General features: G+C 35.5%; 1 protein-coding gene across 1 annotated transcript in view; it reads right to left on the bottom strand.

Annotated features, from left to right (window-relative positions):
* The window catches only part of SDCCAG8 (SHH signaling and ciliogenesis regulator SDCCAG8), a 123,962-nt gene that overhangs the window by 32,725 nt on the left and 71,467 nt on the right, over positions 1–19,770 (bottom strand). The window contains exons 15-17 of the mRNA XM_083349909.1: positions 14,927–15,035; positions 9,763–9,894; positions 2,804–2,881 (exon numbers count right to left, since the gene is read on the bottom strand). Of these exons, the coding sequence (XP_083206035.1) occupies positions 2,804–2,881; positions 9,763–9,894; positions 14,927–15,035 (319 nt within the window). The remainder of the gene's footprint in view (positions 1–2,803; positions 2,882–9,762; positions 9,895–14,926; positions 15,036–19,770) is intronic.

Genomic DNA, 19,770 nt, shown 5'->3' with positions numbered 1-19,770 from the left:
ACAGATGGGATGAATTTAGCAGAGAAACAGCTGGGGCTTGAAGTAGAGACAAGCAAAAGTTTTGCTATCAGGCTTCATTATGTATCAAGGTACCAGTAAAATGTGTATCCATAAGGCAGCCAAAAAAGTGTGTCATTTGACTAGTGATAATTACCTTTTCTCAACAGCTGACAATGTTCTAAGTAGCATTAAACAGGTATAATAATTAAGCAATAAGACAAGGCAGGCAGTGCTTTGCTTGGGATTATAGCTTGCCTCAGGTATGTTGCTAGGCATAAGGCTGAAGGGTGAGTGTTTTTAGCCACTTGAGAAATGTAACAATCCCTAAGAAATATACTACCTGAAATGTCTCGCTGCTCTTAAACAAAAGTCCAGAGATGTTAAACTTTCCAAAATCCTGTGGATTTTGTTGACATGAAAATAAAATGTTGAAAGCCCAGTGTCTTTTAATTCTATCTTTAAAAGACCAGTCCCTTATTTGCATACTCAGTTAAAAGGCTCAACTTAGATGAATGTTCAATATCTATCCATTACATTGGAACTTCATATTCCTATTAATCCATAGCTAGCAATATTGTTTAGGTTACTAATGAAATAAAGGTTTTTGTATCAAGGTCATGTTTTTTGATTTGTGGATTTTGCAATATTTCTACATTTCTACATTCTCAGCCACATTTCAACTCCTTCAGTTATTTATCTGCATACTGATGTCCAAAAGACAGCCACAGAACAGTCAATGCCAGTATTATATTATTTCAGAAAGACACTAAGAACTGCTCCATTAGAGTCAAAGCCTTAGAACAGTCTGATTTAGACTATGGCAGGCTGGCAAGGACAGTCTGTTTGATTCTGGAGTAAAAAAACAGGAGGAATTTACCAATTCAGTATATAGCAATTAGGTTAGAGAAACAGACAAAATGTATTATAAGCCCTCAATGGCCTAAAATTGATTTTTTCCTAAAAGTCAAAAGAGGCATGATTATGATTTTAAAAGCTCTAAGAGATATTGCACATGTATCAGACTGCTACACAGAAGTCTCTGCAGTAGACAAGGAGAAAAAAAGAAAAATTATAGACAAACTGCTTGTAGATTTTGAACGTTATTAAATAGGAACAAGTCTCTTACATTCTTACAATCTACTGCTTCATGTAACCAATGTAATCCATAAATGCATTTAGTATATTTCTCAACCCAGATTATTTTCACAACAATATTTCTTATTCCACTTATTTGTACATTTCAAAAGTTCTTTGTAAAAGAAAAGATTTCAGAGTACTTTTGGTCACAAAGCAACTAAAGCAAAACCAGAAACAATCAGTGTGCCATTTAAAGAACTCTGCCAAATAGGTTGGTAATTAGATTTTACTGTTATTTGGAGTTCATATAAGGCCTATGGAAGGATCCCAATTTTGTTAAATACCCAAAGTGGATATTTGCTGCGTGAGATCTGCCACTAACTAGTATTTACAAAACATCATACTGTGCATCTTCAAATATCAGAGGGATACCACACAGAAACTGAACTTAAACACACAGATGTATCCACAATAAAGAAATGAAGACAATGAGAAAACAGTAATTAGACATAAATTTAAATACCTTCTTAAAAAACAATTATTTATAGACAAGTGACTCAATTGGAAACAAGCTATTAGAATTAGCAAAGAGGGTCCCGCTCAGAATTTATGACATAACATATACTTAAAAATAAAAACAGAGTATTTCTGCAACACTTATAATCAGGGTCAAATTCTTAAGTAGCTTGTGAATTAGATGCTTATTGTGGGATATGACATGCTGTTTTTGTTTAGTATTGCACTGGTTTCTTTCCATAAATCTGCTAAGATTGTACTGGCTCACTTCTTGGATCTTAGATCTTAAGATTGGCTGCTTTCCTTAAGTTAAAGAGTACTGGTCATATAAATAAAGTATGATCCTTAATTCTTCATTCAACTCAATCTATCAAAATACTTCAAAATGAAATTAAAGTGGGGTTTGACCAAAGTTTAATGTAGACAACCTACCTACTTGAAGCTTAATAATACAGGCATCCAATTCTTATACCGTAATTTATTAGTTGTAAAAGTTATTTGCAAAATGAAATAATAACACTTAAGACATCTGCCTTTTCTGACTATAGCAACCTTCACAGATGGGCTGTTTTCCTCCTTCCTTCTGCCTTTACATGATTCAATATATGGAGATGATGGGAAATAGAGAAATAGGAAATATGCACTGTTTTTCCTTCTTATAATGTCTCTGGATCATAATCATAAATATAGTAGAATGGATCATAATCATAAATATAGTCATGTCTAAACAACCATTCAAGACAATGCTCCTAATTCATTTTTCAAGTAGAGTTAACCACATATTTTCTACAATTAAGAAACGTTCATTGCAACACCTAACTGTAAAGGATATTAATCAATAATCTGATGGATTCCTTTAAGAGCTATAGCTCATGTGTGAGATGAGAGAATGAGCAAAGAAGGGGGATATTAGTAAATTCACTTCTATAAAAACACTATAAAAATATGGTATCAAATATAACATGTACCATCGTGAAATAGATTCTATAAATAATATGCTTGCCTTCAATTCTGAAAAGGCCACCAGTCCAGGTATTTGGCTGCCAATACAACCCAGAAGCATAATACACATTTGACACATCAAGTCTTTATAATCTAACATCTATGAAATTAGACAAGATTTTTTTCTTATTTATAGTAACAGGCAAGTGCAGAGCTCTGCCATCTTGTTACACAGATGGTTGTGCATTTTTTTTAATTGTTAACTTACAGCCACTGATGCCTGAGGAATAGATACACATCTGCCCCAAACTGCCAATCCTCTAAGCTTTTCGTTTGAATTATGGTACTCAAAAGAGATCAAGTAGGTGTTAGAAGCCAATTTTAAAAGCAAAACATTGGTCATACTCATAGACATATAGTAGATGAAGCTACATAGACAGCAAAAACCTCTTTTGGATTTGCAAACACCAGGTCAACAAATCAAAGAGTAGCCACGGAATGTAAAATATTATTTGAAGGGATGTTTTTAATTGTTACCATGTTATGGAAATGGCTGGTATTAATTACATGTGTGACTGATTCATGTAGAAATAAAAACAAATGAATTGTTTTTAACACACCATCTCTTGTCTTCAGCAGCTCTCTTTTCCCTGAGGCACTGATACATTAATTCTGCTACACATGAGTGCAAGCAAATTTATATTAAGTTTGTCTAAGAAAAAGAAAAGATATAACATTTTGACTATTTCCAGTGAACTTGCATAATTACAGCAATCTAACCATGACAGTGGTTACAAAACCATATAGTTGTATTTTTAATCAGGAATCAAAACTTAACATTCTAGAAAATACAGCATCTCATTGCATTACACAATCCTGCCAATATCACTAATTTGTAAGGTGTTTTTTTTTAAAGACAAAACTGGATTTATGGCCCTCCCAGCCAATTATATCTTTCTTACTAATTCTGGTTTTATGACATTACAAATACCGGTAATTACAAGAGACGTTTTCAGGCTTTTAGTGTGTGAAAATTAGGATGAGCAAAGATTACAATACTGAAAATTCAAGTAAGTTCTAAAAAAAATGGGCTAGGCTGAACTGATTTGAGTTTTTGCTTGTTTTTTATTTTATGTTTGACTGTATGACTGGATCAGATTGATGACCACATTTAAGGAATGAATGCTGTTTTGTTGTTTTAGGCTCAATTGTGTATCAAGAGAGGAAAGATGGATGCTGCCATTTCAGTGATTATGTGGACATTATAGTAAATTTTTTACCACTGTGGTAAAAATAACACACTGGTCATTGGGTATGATTCATGTTCTGCTTTATTCTATCAACACTATACGCTGCTATACAAGTAGTGTGTGTGACTGAAGCTGGTTGAGTGAAGATAAAAGATTCAAACAGATTCAGCTCTGTTCATCAAGTTTCTTTTTTTTTTATTGAAAAGTTTTAAGATACAATTTTCCTTTAAAAATCCCCCCTTCCCCCCCTCCTCCCCCCTACCTCCCCCCCTCCCCCCCTCCCCCCCGACTTCCCAGAGCTAAATACAAGGTATATATATAAAAAGCAATCATAAACAATCATATACTAACAACTGTAAACTCTAAAATCCATCACTCTCTAGCTTATATAGGATAAAACAAGCCTTAGTAATATTGAATATGTATAAAAAGAAACTAAAATAAAAAAAGAAGAAAAAAAACGAAAGAAGACTTATTCAAATGCTACATAAAACTTCTTAACCCTATACTTGTTCTGGATAAACTCAATCCATTTTCTCCATTCCATAATATAGCGTTCTTGCGAATGATCTTTCAAATAGGCCGAAATCTTCGCCATCTCTGCCAGGTCGGAAACCTTTAAAGTCCACTCTTCTATGGTCGGCAGTTCCTCTTTCTTCCAATATTGGCCTATCAAAAGTCTTGCTGCCGTAATTAAGTTCAACATCAACTTGGTGTCCACAACTGTAACATCTGTAATTCCCAACAAAAAAAGTTGCGGACAAAACTTTATCCTCTGTTTAAAAATCTTCTGCATATTCCACCAAACTTTTATCCAAAAAGCCTTAACCTTCTTACATGTCCACCATATGTGAAAATATGTTGCATCTTCATCACCGCACCTCCAACATTTAGGCTGATAATTCGGATACATACTTGCAAGCTTTTTAGGATCTAAATGCCATCTATAAAACATTTTGTAAAAGTTCTCTCTTAGATTTTGAGCTTGAGTAAATTTTACGTTCCTCACCCAAATCTTTTCCCACGTGTCCATTGTGATAACTTCCTGGATGTTTTGGGCCCATTTTATCATACAATCCTTAACAAGCTCTGTTTCTGAGTCAATCTCTATCAATGCAAGATATATCCGTTTGATATGTGCTGGTCCCTGATTTCTGATTTGCTTTATCAAATTTTCATCAGTCATTGTAAATCCATTTTTCTGGTCTTCTTTCCACCTGGCCCGTAACTGAATATATTGAAACCAATTTTGAACAACCTTCTCTTCTCGCAAGAGGCTATATGATTTCAAACACCAAACATTTCTTTCCAAGCTGAGGATCTCCTTGTACGTAGTCACATCATGTTTGAAGCCAGCATGTATATTTTCTATTGCGTGTTTTGGAATTGCCCACAATGGTATCTTGCAACTTAACTTATGTCTATACTTCTTCCAAACTCTCAGCAATGCCTGTCTTAAAATATGCACCCTAAACACGTTGTCTACCTTCTTATCATACAACAAATATGCATGCCAGCCAAACAACAAATCATGGCCCTCAAGATTTAATAACCTCCCTTGCGTCAAATTAATCCAATCACTTATTCCTACTAATGCAGCAGCTTCATAATATAATTTAAAATTAGGCAATTTAAGGCCACCTCTCTCACGAGTATCCTGCATAATCTTAAGTTTAACTCGTGGCTTTTTCCCTGCCCATACAAATTTATTGATACCTCGCTGCCATTCCTCCAAATTAGAATCTTTCTTAAGAATCGGTATCATTTGAAATAAAAATAAAAAATTAGGCAGGACATTCATTTTTACTGCTGCAATCCGTCCCAACAAAGACAATTGCAATTTTTCCCAACTCTCCAATTCTTTTTGAATTTTCCCCCATAGTTTTTCATAATTATTTTTATATAGCTTCATCAAGTTTCTTGAATTGACAGTCTGCAAGAGAAGGCAAAGTTCTTTGGGTCCATGAAGTAAAGCCCCACCTCATAATGAGACCGTAAGTCAACAACAGGATATGGTGATATGCTCATTTATTTCCTGTCTTCTATCATTGGTAGAAGTGACTTTAAAATTAATGCTGATTTTTCCTCCAATGTTTTGAAGGAAACTCAGTGAAGTTTCTCATCAGATGTAGCTTAGAACTTTATGACTTTCATTGTGATTAATCATAGTCACAAACATGACAAGACACATTTTTGTTTTTGGCCAGAATATAAGTGACCTAAATTAGTTTAAACTATCTACTGTTGTGACTATTATGCTTTAAGATTTGGAGCTACAACAATTGCAATTTGCCTATTTGCAGATGAAATTAGGTGGAATTTTCAAGGCTTTGGGAGATTTTTCTAACCACTTGATGGATTTGGAGGATAAGTTTACAGAATTGTTGAGTGCTCTTCTAAACTCTAACATTTTGGTTTTCTGAAGCATTTAAGATATTCAGATGCTTAATGTACTTCCAGCTTGTACAGCAATCAACCCCACAAAAGTTCCCATTTGGCACACAGTTTCTGACAATGACCACCTCTTTTCTTGTTTCCAGCTGTCATATTCTGTGCTGGAAAGGAAGCTTATTTCCGATTTATAGTAGAATAATTTCTTCCTACTTACAGAGAAATCTTATTCTGCATGTACAGGAGAAAGATGGGGCTAGATCTCCTCTCTCTGACTGATGATATTCTGAAACACTGCAAGACACTGAATATATACAATATATACAATCAAATCAAGACTCAGTCCAGATAAGATGGAAGTTTGGTTGGCCACAGATATGACAATGTGAAACTGTAGGTATACCCTATTCAGAACTGGGCTGCATTCCCTCTGAAGCAGATTTGAAGCCTGGAGGTAATTTTAGATCCAGCACAGTGTACCAGTTGTGCCTGTTTCTGCAGGAGACATACATGGTCATAATGATGTAAGCCTTAATTATCTCATGTTTAAATTAATGTAGCTATTTTTTCCAGGGGCCTGCCCTTGAAGAATGCTTGGAAACACTCAAATCAAAAATAATGTGGTCACATTGCCTTCTTATGCAGGCTCTGTTTACCATGATACGCTATTCCCATACCAACTGCTCAAGTTTTCAATCTCTCTTGATCATAGCTAAGGTGCAGGTCCCAGAAAATCCTAAATAATTTAGGGACAGTACATTTGAAAAGTATAACTTTTCATATGATCCTGTCCATTATTTAAAAATTGATTTCAGAGAAGGTTTTCATCACCAAGATATGGCACACTAGTGACAAAATGGAACAGAATTTTTTTCTGTGGCAGAATTCCATCTCTAATCTTCCATTTCTTAAGGCAATTAAGGTTGGTTCCACTTTTATTTAGTGTTTGATAAACGTGTATTCTCTTGGTGGTCTTTCATATCCATATATTATAGCTGAGAACATGTTTATGACGATATGTACTTTTGCTGACACACACACAAAACTACTAGTGAATTTGTACCATACTACTGAAGTGTCGTTGTTGTTGTTTTTGTCTTTTTAAGTAGTTCTGGGCATCTATAGAATAGCTTAGTGAAAAGTTACTTACATCAACCATAGCTGATGAAGCTTAGTCAATGGAGATATCCAGAGCTTCAGCTGATTTTGTTCTGTTGGCAGACTTTCATTTATTAAACCCTGATATGAACCAGATAAGCATTTCATAACTGCTGCTATGATAAAAAAAATAATGCTGAGGATCTCACCTGTTCTATACCAAATCCATACTCATTTCCTTTATATATAAAAACATTCCCTTCTCACCCTATGAAAGACATTTGTCTTTCATGGGGTGAACTGAGAGGACCTGAGAGAACTGAGATTTGAGGGTTCTGTGCAGTATCTTAGCTGTTCCTAGCACTGCACTCTTCTGAACAAAGCACAGTGACATTGTTCCTAGGATCTCTTGGAGCCACTCTTCCAGCTTAGGAGTCAGAGGCTCAAGAGCTCCTACTATCACTGGGGCCATTTTGGCCTTTACTTTCCATATTGATTCCATTTCCTCCTTCAGGCCTTGGTACTTCTCCAGATTCTCATACTCCTTCTTCCTGATGTTGCTGTCATAGGGCACTGCTACAACATTGTGCCTATGTTCCTGTACACTGTGTCAGTTACTTGGTTGTGCCATTCAGTGCATGTTGTTCCTGCCTGCATCTCATACCCTGCCACTATATGTAGGAATCTCTCTCTCTCTTTATATTATAGATGTTATATATAATTTTTATATAATATATAACATTTTTATTAAGAGTTTTAATAATAATAAGAACATTTACTAAGTAAAGGAGAACAAGAATGGAGAAAGAAGGAAGACAGGAAGACAAAGCTTATTAAACTGATTAAACACATCAAAATTTAAATATTTCTGGGAGCTGTTATTTATCCAGGTTAAAAAAAAAGAATTACATGCATATCCTTGCCACATTTTTTATCTTTCCTTTCAGATTACCTTCTGGGTTAAATTGAGCTGCAACTGCAATTTTTCTATATTGGGAGTTCAAAAGAAACCACCACAGTACTGTACAATATTAAAGTCCCTAATCCAGGGCTTTTCAACCAGTGGTATGGGTACCACCTGTGGTACATTGGCACCTAGCAGGTGGTACGTGACTATCCTAGAAAAGTGGTAGCGGGGGAGGGGTATGAGCTGAACCAGTGGCAGCACCACACAAGCCTGAGCGAGAGATGGCTGGAGCTGCAGGGCTGTCAGGGCTCAGCGGAAGCGCCAGGATCAGCACTTCTTCGGGGCTGTCAGGGCTCAGTGGAAATGCCAGGATCAGCACCAGGCTCCAGCTGGAGCTCTGCACTGATCGTGGTGCTTCTGAGCCCAGAAGAAGTGCTGATCAGCTGGAATGTTCCAGCATCTCCAGGGTCTTGTGATTTACATTCAGAAGCTTGGCAACTGATTCATATTTATGACGGTCGCAGTGTCCCAGGGTCATGTGAAGTGACCAAATAGAACACAGAATCTGATACTACTTCACAACCAGTTGTGAGGATATAAATGTATGGTAGAAAAAAATCTGAAGAGAAAAAAGGTCAAATCTCCCTCTCCTTTATTAAAGCTAAAACAAGCTTTATGACACGTTTGAAATGGAAGGGAGGAGCATTTGATGAATTGACGATCAACTGCCTCTATTCTGAGGGGACAAAGTAAACACATATTGTCACAAGCAGTAACATCTGAAATACTAGTAGATAACATATTTGTAAGGAAATATTGCAAACCTTAGATTAAATCACTAATGTAGTAAATACAAATCTAGTGCCATTTTGCAATTTAATAGGTTCTGATACGAATATTACCAAGAGGACTGGAAATTAGGCCAAATGATTATAAATGACAAGATATATAAACAGCAAGTAAGACATTTAGAAATTCAGTGAGAGGAAAAAACTGAAGAAGTGGCATTTCTTAAACAGATGTAGGGGTGACTGCAGATGGCATGTTAGAGAAGGTCAGCTGCCTCAGAGGCAATAAACAAGAAAGTTGATTTGTGATTGAACACAAAGAAGAATAATGCAAAAAGGGAAAGAGTAGCCTGGATACTGAAAAAAACTAATATTTTAAGCTATTCTAAATGTTCAGCAATCATTCTTCTGTGTTATTAATACCAGGATATATACATTAAAAGCTAACTCTCATGGCAAATGTAGATGAAGAGGCCTATCTAAGTCTATCTGACTGGTTTAAAAGGTAACAATCCTGTCTATCATAGGTACAGAGTGATATGGAGGTCTGCCTCAACTGGATAGAGAGGTTTTTCAAAATAAGATATATGCAAAGACATGAAAATGATTTATTGGAGGCAAGCATATTTGAATATAATTTGGAGTGCAGTTGTATTTGAATATCTTATCTATTCAATTTTTAAAACATTAAGCAATTACCTGAAATATTGGTCATGTTTTTGAAATGAAAAGTATAGGAACAACAGATTTGTTATAGTAAACCACACAGGGATAAATTAATAAATCTCCCTACCTTAGCTTCATTTTCTCATGCATCCTTCCATGCTGGATACACTGATCCTCCAATTCATCATGCCTTTTCTGCACCTTCTCAAGTCTGTCATGGATATACTCATTTTCCTGACTAAGCTGGCTGATTTCCGACCTAGAGAATTAAGAACACAGATGATGGATGTTTCCAGATTTTATCGTGCAGTTTATCATCAACTTAACAACTCTATACTTCACATCTGCATCTTTCTTCAGAACAGGGAATATCAAAAAGTACTCTGGCAGTACTGTTGCATAGCTGGGGACATAAATCTATCAGAATCTGCAACTTAAAGCCTCTATCTAGACCAGCACTGACTTAGATAATAGGCGTTATAGTCTAATTTAGAGGACACTATGATGTAAATGGCTGAACTATTGTTGCCGGGGTGAGGGGGCTTATTGGCTTTTTATTGGGGTTTTATCTTTGTAAATTGCCCAGAGTCACTGTGAGGGATTTAGGCAGCCATATAGGTTTTGTAAATAAATAAATATAAAATAATGTAAAATAAATTAAACCACAGACTTTTGGGTGGAGGTTCATTACACTAGGGAATAACTATATGAGAAACTGCCTTATATAATTTTACTTACTTTGCAGGAAGATGATATAGTTTTCAGTGTCACAAAGCTGTAGGAACTACATTAGGTGGGCCTGAGGAGGCAGACCTTCTGTGCCATGGTAACTGCATTATGGGACATTCCCCCCCCTCCCTCCAAAATGTGGTAATCTCCATCCCAATTTATTTTCTGGAAGTCCCTCAATACCTGGTTATGTCATCAGGCCTGGAGGTTTTAGCAGACTGGTGAAATCCTGAGGTTGCTTTCTTACTGATCTAATCTTTTATGTGTTTTATGTTTTGTCTGTTTTTGACGTGCTTATTGTTTTTATATTTTTTTGCTGTATGGCGCCCTGAGTCATTTCAAGTCAGATGGGCAGCCATATTAATTTGATTGATGAATAAATAAATAAATCCTAAACATATTTCATGGGAAAGACGTTCCACCAAATTCTGTGAACCTCAGATTAAAAATATGGCATGACACAAGTGATTTTGAAGACTGGAGTTACTGTGGCAAATAATTAAAACCACAATTCTGCCAGTTCACTCACATATTTTCTTTGTGGTGTAGGCACAGCAACGTTACTGAAATGTCACAGGTGCAAAATGTAGGATTACTAAGCGTTTGTAAATCTTGATCTATCAAGAAGCTAGTGTACACGTAATCCTCAACCTATGACCACAATTGACCCTAAATTTCTGTGAGTTTTGCCCCATTTTATGACCTTTCTTGCCACAGTTGTTGAGTGAATCACTACAGTTGTTAAGTTAGTAACATGGTTGTTAAGTGAATTTGGCTTCCCCGTTGGCTTCTGAAGGTCGCAAAAGCTGATCACATAACCCCGAGACACTGCAACTGTCATAAATACATGCCAGTTGTCAAGCATCCAAATTTTTGTTATGTGATCATGGGGATGCTGTAAAGATTATATGTGTGAAAAATAATCATGTCATTTTTTAAGTGCTGTTGTAACTTCAAATGTGCACTAAAAAAAATGGTGGAAAGTCAAGGACTACCTGTATGTTGTAAATCACTCCGTGCACATTTAACTTTAAAAGACAGTTTTGTTCCTTTAATTTTGACAGACATACAAAAATTTCACCCAAAATATTTGGTTCACTCCAATTGGTTGTTTTGTCTATCAGAAATTAATATACCGTAATATAAGCATAATATAATTAAATTGAAGGTAGCTTTGATTGAGAGGACAAAAAATAGACTTCCACACAAGTTCAATTTTACCTTCTGATTCTCTAATTTTGCAAGACACTCCTGGTGTTTAACTGTAATGACTGCAGTCATCCAATGCAGCATCAATTGAACAGAAAAACAGTTCAACCGGGTGCATGTTCTTCACTTCAATTAAACTCACACAGTTGGATGCCTACTGTTGCCAAAATGGTAATATAATTTATCCATTATAGGGAAACAGTAAAACTACACTAAAAGTCATTTAACAATATTTATAACACCATAAAACAGTGTTAAAATATATGGACTGCAATGTGCACTAAAATTATAAAATTTGTTTCTCATAATCGGTGATTAAAAACAGGATCATTTCTCTAGCTTCAATACACTCAACCCTGGTGACAGATTAGAATTCAAATCTTAATGATCAATTTACAATTAACAAGATAGAATTGAAACAAATTAAACCAACCATTATATATAATGAGACCCAATGGACTTCCATTGTTGCACTTAATTACAAAGCGCAAATCACAAATACACAATAGACAGTGTCAAGCATCAATCCACAAACCTTAGACACCACGATAATCCAACAAAGGGAAAAAAACATATAGAAAACACTAAAGATTTGTATTTTTACAAGTCCACGTGTTACACAGAGCTAGATGTGCAGCTGGAGGGGAGTAAGTTCAGTATGTCCAAGATCCGCCTATGTATGTGGGAAAATTTTTGCTCAAGCTAATTTTTAATTATTATAGATTCCTCTGAACAATTTGCCACCAATATTATACATTAGTTAAGGTAACAACTAAATCCAATAAAGCTAGTTTGCAATCTATTTGTGTAAGATAACTGCATCTTTACACACCCTGAATATAATCAGTTCCAAGATATTCTATATATTAATCAATATAATTCACTTCTTGACAATCTTACCAAAAGAACTCTAATCCTTAATGCATTATGTTTTGTTAAATTTAAGCTGTAATATACTAAAACGTCAAAGAATAGCTTGAGATATTATATCCTTTTCTTGGTTCAAATGGTAGAAAAATTCTTTAATCTGTTAATAAATAAAAGCACTGTGCCAACAAATAAGTATATTTAATATGGAAAATATTTTTGGTTTTTTTTTGGTATTAAAAAATCCTAACATATAAGAAGCTTTGCTTGAGCCTCCTTGGTTGCGTGAAATAGTTCAAAGTGTCTGTTAATGTCAATATTGTTCTATAGCACCAAAATAGATAGAATCCTAGGCAGCAAACGAGGCCAAAACCTAAAAATGAAGGAAATATTGCACTTAGCTATAATTTAATTTGAATCATTGATCTAGACAATGAAGTTTACACTGCATAAATTGCCTGATACTTGTAAAAATGCTCGACTTCTGATATATATGTTAAGAGGCATAATCTGAGATGACTTTTAATTATATTCCGAATCATCTTATTTATAAATGTTAGTGTCAATGTTAGTTTCTTGGTATTTAGAATAAGTATTTGTGACATAGTGAATAAGAAACATACATTATTTATTACCACAGTTTTTCCAATCTATATCTGTTTCATACACAATCATTATTAATTTTGCCAGCAAATTATGTATTGCACAACAGAAATTTTAATAAAGCAGTTTCAAAATGGATTCACCATGAATCTGACAAGCTATCAGATTTAATCACTCTAAAATTAATTCTCAGTTGCAGAATGCTCCAATCTCCATCAACAAAGTTGCTAATACTATATTTTTCCGTCTATAAGACACACCCTTGTATAAGACACTCTGGCATGTGAGTTTGTACATGCCGATCTGCTGTTCAGCGGAGCACCGAACAGCTGAGTTGGCAAATCTGGAAGTTCAGCCGGCCGACAATCTTGCCCCTTCCCCCCTCCCATTAGTGGCAAGCCCACAGGGGCTTCACACCTGCACCAGGTGGCATGGCAACCCACACAGGCATGCCCTGGGCTGTGGAGGTTACCATTATTTTTCTGTGTATAAGACGCTGCACTTGTATAAGACACAGCTGATTTTTGAACAAGGTGTTTGCAGGAAAAAATAGCATCTTATACATGGAAAAATACGGTAATTATTTCAAGAATATTGCCCTGGAGATTCTTCTGTAATTTCAAGGAGATAAAGGCACAAGTGAGTAATGATGCTGGTAGGTATTTCTAGTCTTTTCTATAAGTCTTTTCTATATTCTTTCCAGATATGGATTACAACTCCATCTCTCTCAACAAGAATGGGCATAAGTGCCCCATGCAAACTGAACACAGTGAGGATGGAGATGTCATGACTATAGAAAAGCACTGCATGCTACAACATTTAGTTTAAGGTTCCACTTCTATTCAGATTAACATGATTACCATTAGGTACAGTGAAACAGATGCCAACTGTAGCAATAGTATTTCAGTGCCCAACTATACAAATAATTGTCCCTTGAATGTTTGTAACTTAATCTGAACCAGATACTTGTTGTTGTTTTTTTTGGCAAGGGTGACATATAGAGTGCACATTCATAAATAAATATGCATTGTCCAAAATGGGTAAACAATTCCTTATGTGTTGTATTTATTTATCCCTTACAAAGAATATGTACCTTAGAAACAACTTTATTTAAGAACTGATTTATATCTGCCCTTGCGCATAAGTAATCTAGGCAGTCCATAAGACTAACAATTTGCAATCCACAATGCATTAAAATTATTCAGTTAATTTAGTTAATAAAAATGGGAATTTTAGAAAAAGCTAACACTGCACATATATTGTGATTACAACTATTGTGATACACAAATGTTGACTTCTTTTTCCTTTTCAATTAGGAATCACCAATTCTTTTTGTAGTATAGGCTAGGACAGGGGTCGGCAACCTCGGCTCTTTTATGACTCGTGGACTTCAACTCCCAGAATTCCTGACCCAGCTATGCTGGCTCAGGAATTCTGGGAGTTGAAGTCCACGAGTCATAAAAGAGCCGAGGTTGCCGACCCCTGGGCTAGGAGGAAGCCCATACATACATAACACACACACACACACACACACACACACACACACACACACACAGAGAGAGAGAGAGAGAGAGAGAGAGAGAGAGAGAGAGAGAGAGATTATACACTCATTATATATTGATACAAATCATAGATTTTCATTAGTATGAGCATATCATGTCTACACTGCCGTAATCAGCATCTGCTGTTGTCCACATATTAAATATGTTCATTGGGAGTAAGAGAAGAAAGGAAAGAGATTAGTGATCACAAACAGCCAAACTCTACAGCCATTAACATGATGTCTTACTATGGGAAGCAGCTTTCTTTTGAGCACTCACAAATGAAAGGGAAATCTTATACTTTCTAATAGCTTCACATGCAAAATTATAGTCTTTCTTTACCTATTTCTTTCAGTGACATGTTCAAGCTTCTTTGCCAATTGACAACATTCTTCTTTTAATTTTGATAGAAGAGCATTCTGGGAACTCAATAACAATTCCAGTTCATTTACTAGAAACAACAATTAGACATATACAAATATAGATAAGTTTTCTGAATATAAGTATTTAAATATTTCATGAAGCATTTTAGAAGCACTTTAAAATTTTACTCTGGCTACAGAGCACAAATTACATTTTAACGAAGTTAGCAAAAGGAAAACCTCTTTAAAGTATTAGGACAAACACATAGTCAAGTTTCTTTCTATGAATCGTAAGGTTTTCTTTTCCTATCTAACTTTTGTCTGCTCATCTCCATTTTTAAATGAAAAGTTTCTTCAACTTTAGTACCTAACAAATCATCCTGAAATTTTTGGATCGGTCCCAAACAATAAGATATTGGAAGCTAAAATGAATTACAAAAATGATTTAGATTCTGATGCCAAAACTGCTATTTAAAAGGCAGGAAAAATACAAGGAAAGCATTGCCTCAATACATGTTGCTTTCCCCCCAAACATATTAAGAAGTCCAAAACTGCATTCTGAAAAACTAATAAAATTATCCCATAATCCACCACTTGTGAATGAATTGGCGTTACATTTTGGCTAATGAAAAATGAAAACATTTATTCATGGAAAGTACTTTCACATAGAAACCACCAAAGATGATCATGCCTTCTTTGTAAATGTGCTAAATATAATTGTCTTTACACATAATACGCTAAAAACAATTTGGCAATGCCATAGCAGATAAATATTCACATGCTTTAGCCATAGTTTATTATTATGCTTTATTGAATTTACAATAGGAGATTTTTTCTTTGATCCTTCTGGATACCAAACACATCTCCCTGATAAATTCTTATACTATAATATGGTCCTTTGCCAATATATCCTGCTTTGCCCTTATCTATTTTAGTCTGGATGTAAAGAATGAGGTCTTGGGAAAATATTTCTGCTATATAATATATTCAAAATCATTTTTGAATAGAAGCTGGAATTGTCTCATGAGTTAAAATCTGCAAACTGAATGTACCAGAGAAAACAGAGAATCAATGGACTGCTGCTGGATCAGAGGTAGTTGATACTCCTCAACCTAAATTGTCTGCCAATTAAAGGAACAAAAGTTCCAGTAAGACAGCCCTTCTATGTTAGAGGAAGCATATTATTCTGCTTCTGTTATACTGAATAGACCCATGACTGTTGGAAAATTGCTGCTGACAGGTCATACACCATCTGGATTGTTTCTCCTTCTGGCCAGAAGTTAAGGTGGTCTTTTGTGTGTGTGTGTGTGTGTGTGTGTGTGTGTGTGTGTGTGTGTGATATTTGAGATAGTGGTAGTATTCAGTAGTTTGCCTCAGGAATCCCTAAGATTAGGGTGGTTTTTTGGGAGTGGGGGATATCTTCAAGTCAATGTGGACTCCTGGTAACTTCTTGGACTAATCCCTGGAGTTTTTGGGCAGTATTTTTGAAAGGCCTAGGCTTTCTTCCTAGGACTGAGAGAAAGTGATTACCCCAAATCCCCAGGCTTTCTGTGTGTCTTAGATGAGACTGGAACAAAGGGCATGATGGCTCAGCAGTTAGACATGCTGAGCTTGTCAGCTACAAAGCTGACAGCTTGGGTTTGAGACCCAAGCGCCAAATGAACGGAATGAGATTCCGTTATTTGCCTCAGCTCCTGCAAATTTAGCAGGTCAAAAGCATGTAAATATAAGTAGATAAATAGGTACCACTTTGGTGGGAAGGTAACAGCGCCTCGGCTTAGGTCATGGTAGCCACATGACCATGGAAGTGTCTTCAGACAATGCTGGCTCCCTTGGCTAAGAAACGGAGATGAGCACTGCCCTCTAGAGGTGGACACGACTGGACGGGGGAAAACTTTATCTTTACCTTTACTCTAACCACTACACCAAACTGGTTTCTTTCAAATTAGTAGTCCAGAAATTTAGTGAAGGATTATCACCCCAAATGATTTCAGGCAAGGATTTTTTATTATTATTATGATCTGTCCAGGAGAGTAAGATGACTATTTAATTAGGATAATATAGTTTATTATTCAAAAACATTAATTCTGAATGTGATTAATGGTTATAGGAAGTCCATATTTCTAAAGAAATGGGAGAGCTACTGCCTCTGAATATTTTCTCTAAGCTGATAAGTTAAGGCAGGCCTGCTTGTTTTCCAGGAAGTTCAGAGGAATGAAAATGGGGAGGCCAACCACAGCAATGGTGAGGAAATTCAGAATAAATCAGCAGAAGCTAGAACCCATTTTAACGAATGTACTATAGCTTCAGTGGCAAAGAGGACGTTGTAATCTGACACTGTTACTACATCTACACTGATTTTTCAGGTGCAGCTTGTGCAAATTATTGTACGAAGGATCTACCACATTAAGAATAGAAGAAAGATGATACAACAAAATTTTCTATACACAAATCTCTTACATTCATTCTAACGAAGTATTAACACATTCTAATGATGTACTTTCTATGCTTACATGTTTAAACTGAAGTTTAAACACAGATATGACAAAATTCCTCATAATAAGAAGCCAATCTTTGGCAGAAGTGCTTGAGAGAGTGATAGATGGATTCTGGAACTGTAGTGCAACCTGTTTTAAATGGAGCAACACTCCCCTAAAGAATCAGGTTTGCAGTCTGTGAGTGCATCTGTATTCACCAAGAAGCAGATGCCCAAGAAGATGTAAATAGGAGTATCTTTGCCCAGCTTAAGCTAGTGTGCCAACTGCATTTGTTCTTGACAAGGTTAGTGCATCCACGATAATACATACTAAGACAAGACTACTGATTGGCTAGCTCCAATATATACATTATTTGCCAATAATGTCCCAAATATATATTACATAAAAAGTGAAAAGAAAAAAAATACCCTAGTCTGCTTAACAGAAGAAACTCAAAAACATATTGAAAATAGTGGGAACAGGATACTTAATGTGTGGGAAAATAAGAAGATTTAGATAGGATCAAAGAAGTATGAGTGCTTAACGAATAAAGAATATACTGAGGTGACTTGGTCATGTAGAGAGAATAAAGAAGGACTAAATTGCAAATAGGTTGAGAGGAAGAAAAAGAAAGTCATATTTTGATAGGGTTGATAAATTTCTGTAAGACAAAAGTTAAAAAGAAAAAAAAAACATAAGGCATTCTGACCTGCTACTTTGGCCTGGTGGAAGCAATGGCAGGTTGTAATGTTAGCAAAGATAGGGATGGTGTAATCCAGGGGTGTCAAACTCGCGACGTCACGTGACGTCGCGCAACATATCGGCGCTTTTCCCCCATTGCCGGCAATGGGGTGGGCACGGTTTTGTTGTGATGCATCCGGCCCGCAGGCCGGCAGTTTGACACCCCTGGTGTAATCTAATTTTACCTGCACTTCCTTTCCTTTTTTCTTGCATATCTTTTAATTTCTTCAGCTTTCTGTTTCTTATTCCTTTTGGATGCTCTAGCCAACAATGGTACTATAAAAAATAGCATGATGGATTACACACACACACACACGCACACGCACACACACCAATGGTTCTTTTGAAATATAAAACTATATAAGCAAAATTATGAAGTATGAACACTGTATAGAAAAAACTAGACTAGAAGACCTCGAAGGTCCCTTCCAACACTATTATTCTGTTCTAAAACATGAAATATTGTTATCCCTCTCACAATTAATATCCGCCAATGTACAGTACTGAAACAGTGCAGCAAGTTGTGGAATATTAATATATTAACAATGGGAAAATACCACAAATATACTGTAGCTAGTCTATACAATCCATAAAGGTTTTATCCACATTTTTAATGAAAATCCCAGGTCCATAATTTGTCAGATGTTTTCAAACTATGCAAATAATCCTGCCTTATTTCATCTAGAAACTTTCAATTAATTTAAGAATTAAGATCACTGGAAAGAATAGGAATTGCAGAAAAAATATGATTTGGAATCTATCTGAAACAGCAACATTATAATTAATAACAAAATAACAGATAAAACTCCATGCAATTTAATGCAATTGCTATTCAGATTACGGTAGTTCTTTTTCTATGTTTTTTCTATGTCTTTTACTTTTTCATTATTGTAGTTCTTTCTTTAAAAAAAATCAGTTGACATGAAATACCATTCTCAAATGTAAGCAGATTAATGAAGATCTTACAGGTATGAGTAAAAAGACTAAATGACAACTGGTTCTGTGTATCTGTGCCAAGTCACAGCTGCTTATACACAGAAGTGTTGTACAGAATGTAGAAAGATGCCACAAATAGTCCCTTTCCCCCTAATTCACTTAAGTAGAATGAAATCATAAAGCAAATACTTATGTTCATTTATAGAAAAAATTGGCCTGCTAGGATTTGTCACTACTACAGAATTCAAGCAGAATACAGTTTCAAATTAGGATGGCTGTCAATTAAATGCTATCCTGGCTTAAGAAGAATGACCAGCAAAAGATGGTAACTAAACAATCTAACTTTTGTTTTTGTTTTTGCTTTGTGAAAATGCCCAAGTTACATTTTGAAAGATGGGCAACTATACAAATCATTCAAATAAGTATATAAAATAAGTAACCATTCATAGTTATTCACAAGCTGAGACATCACAATCACGTATAAAACTCTGAACTTTGGTGTAATTCAGTTAATTCAAAGAATTGCTACTGAATCTTTTACAGGCTAGCTTGACCAAGATTGCAAGCAGGTTATAAATGTCATATTAATAATCAGAAAAAACAGGTTTGCCAGATCAGGACACTTCCTTAAGCAGTATAAAAGAATGTTACGTGCATTATTTCAAAATTA

The sequence above is a fragment of the Vipera ursinii genome (genome assembly GCF_947247035.1).
Source record: "Vipera ursinii genome assembly, chromosome: 1".
NCBI lineage: Eukaryota > Metazoa > Chordata > Lepidosauria > Squamata > Viperidae > Vipera > Vipera ursinii.
The sequence above is the reverse complement of the archived record's forward strand: the minus strand, read 5'-3'. Positions and strand labels throughout refer to the sequence as shown.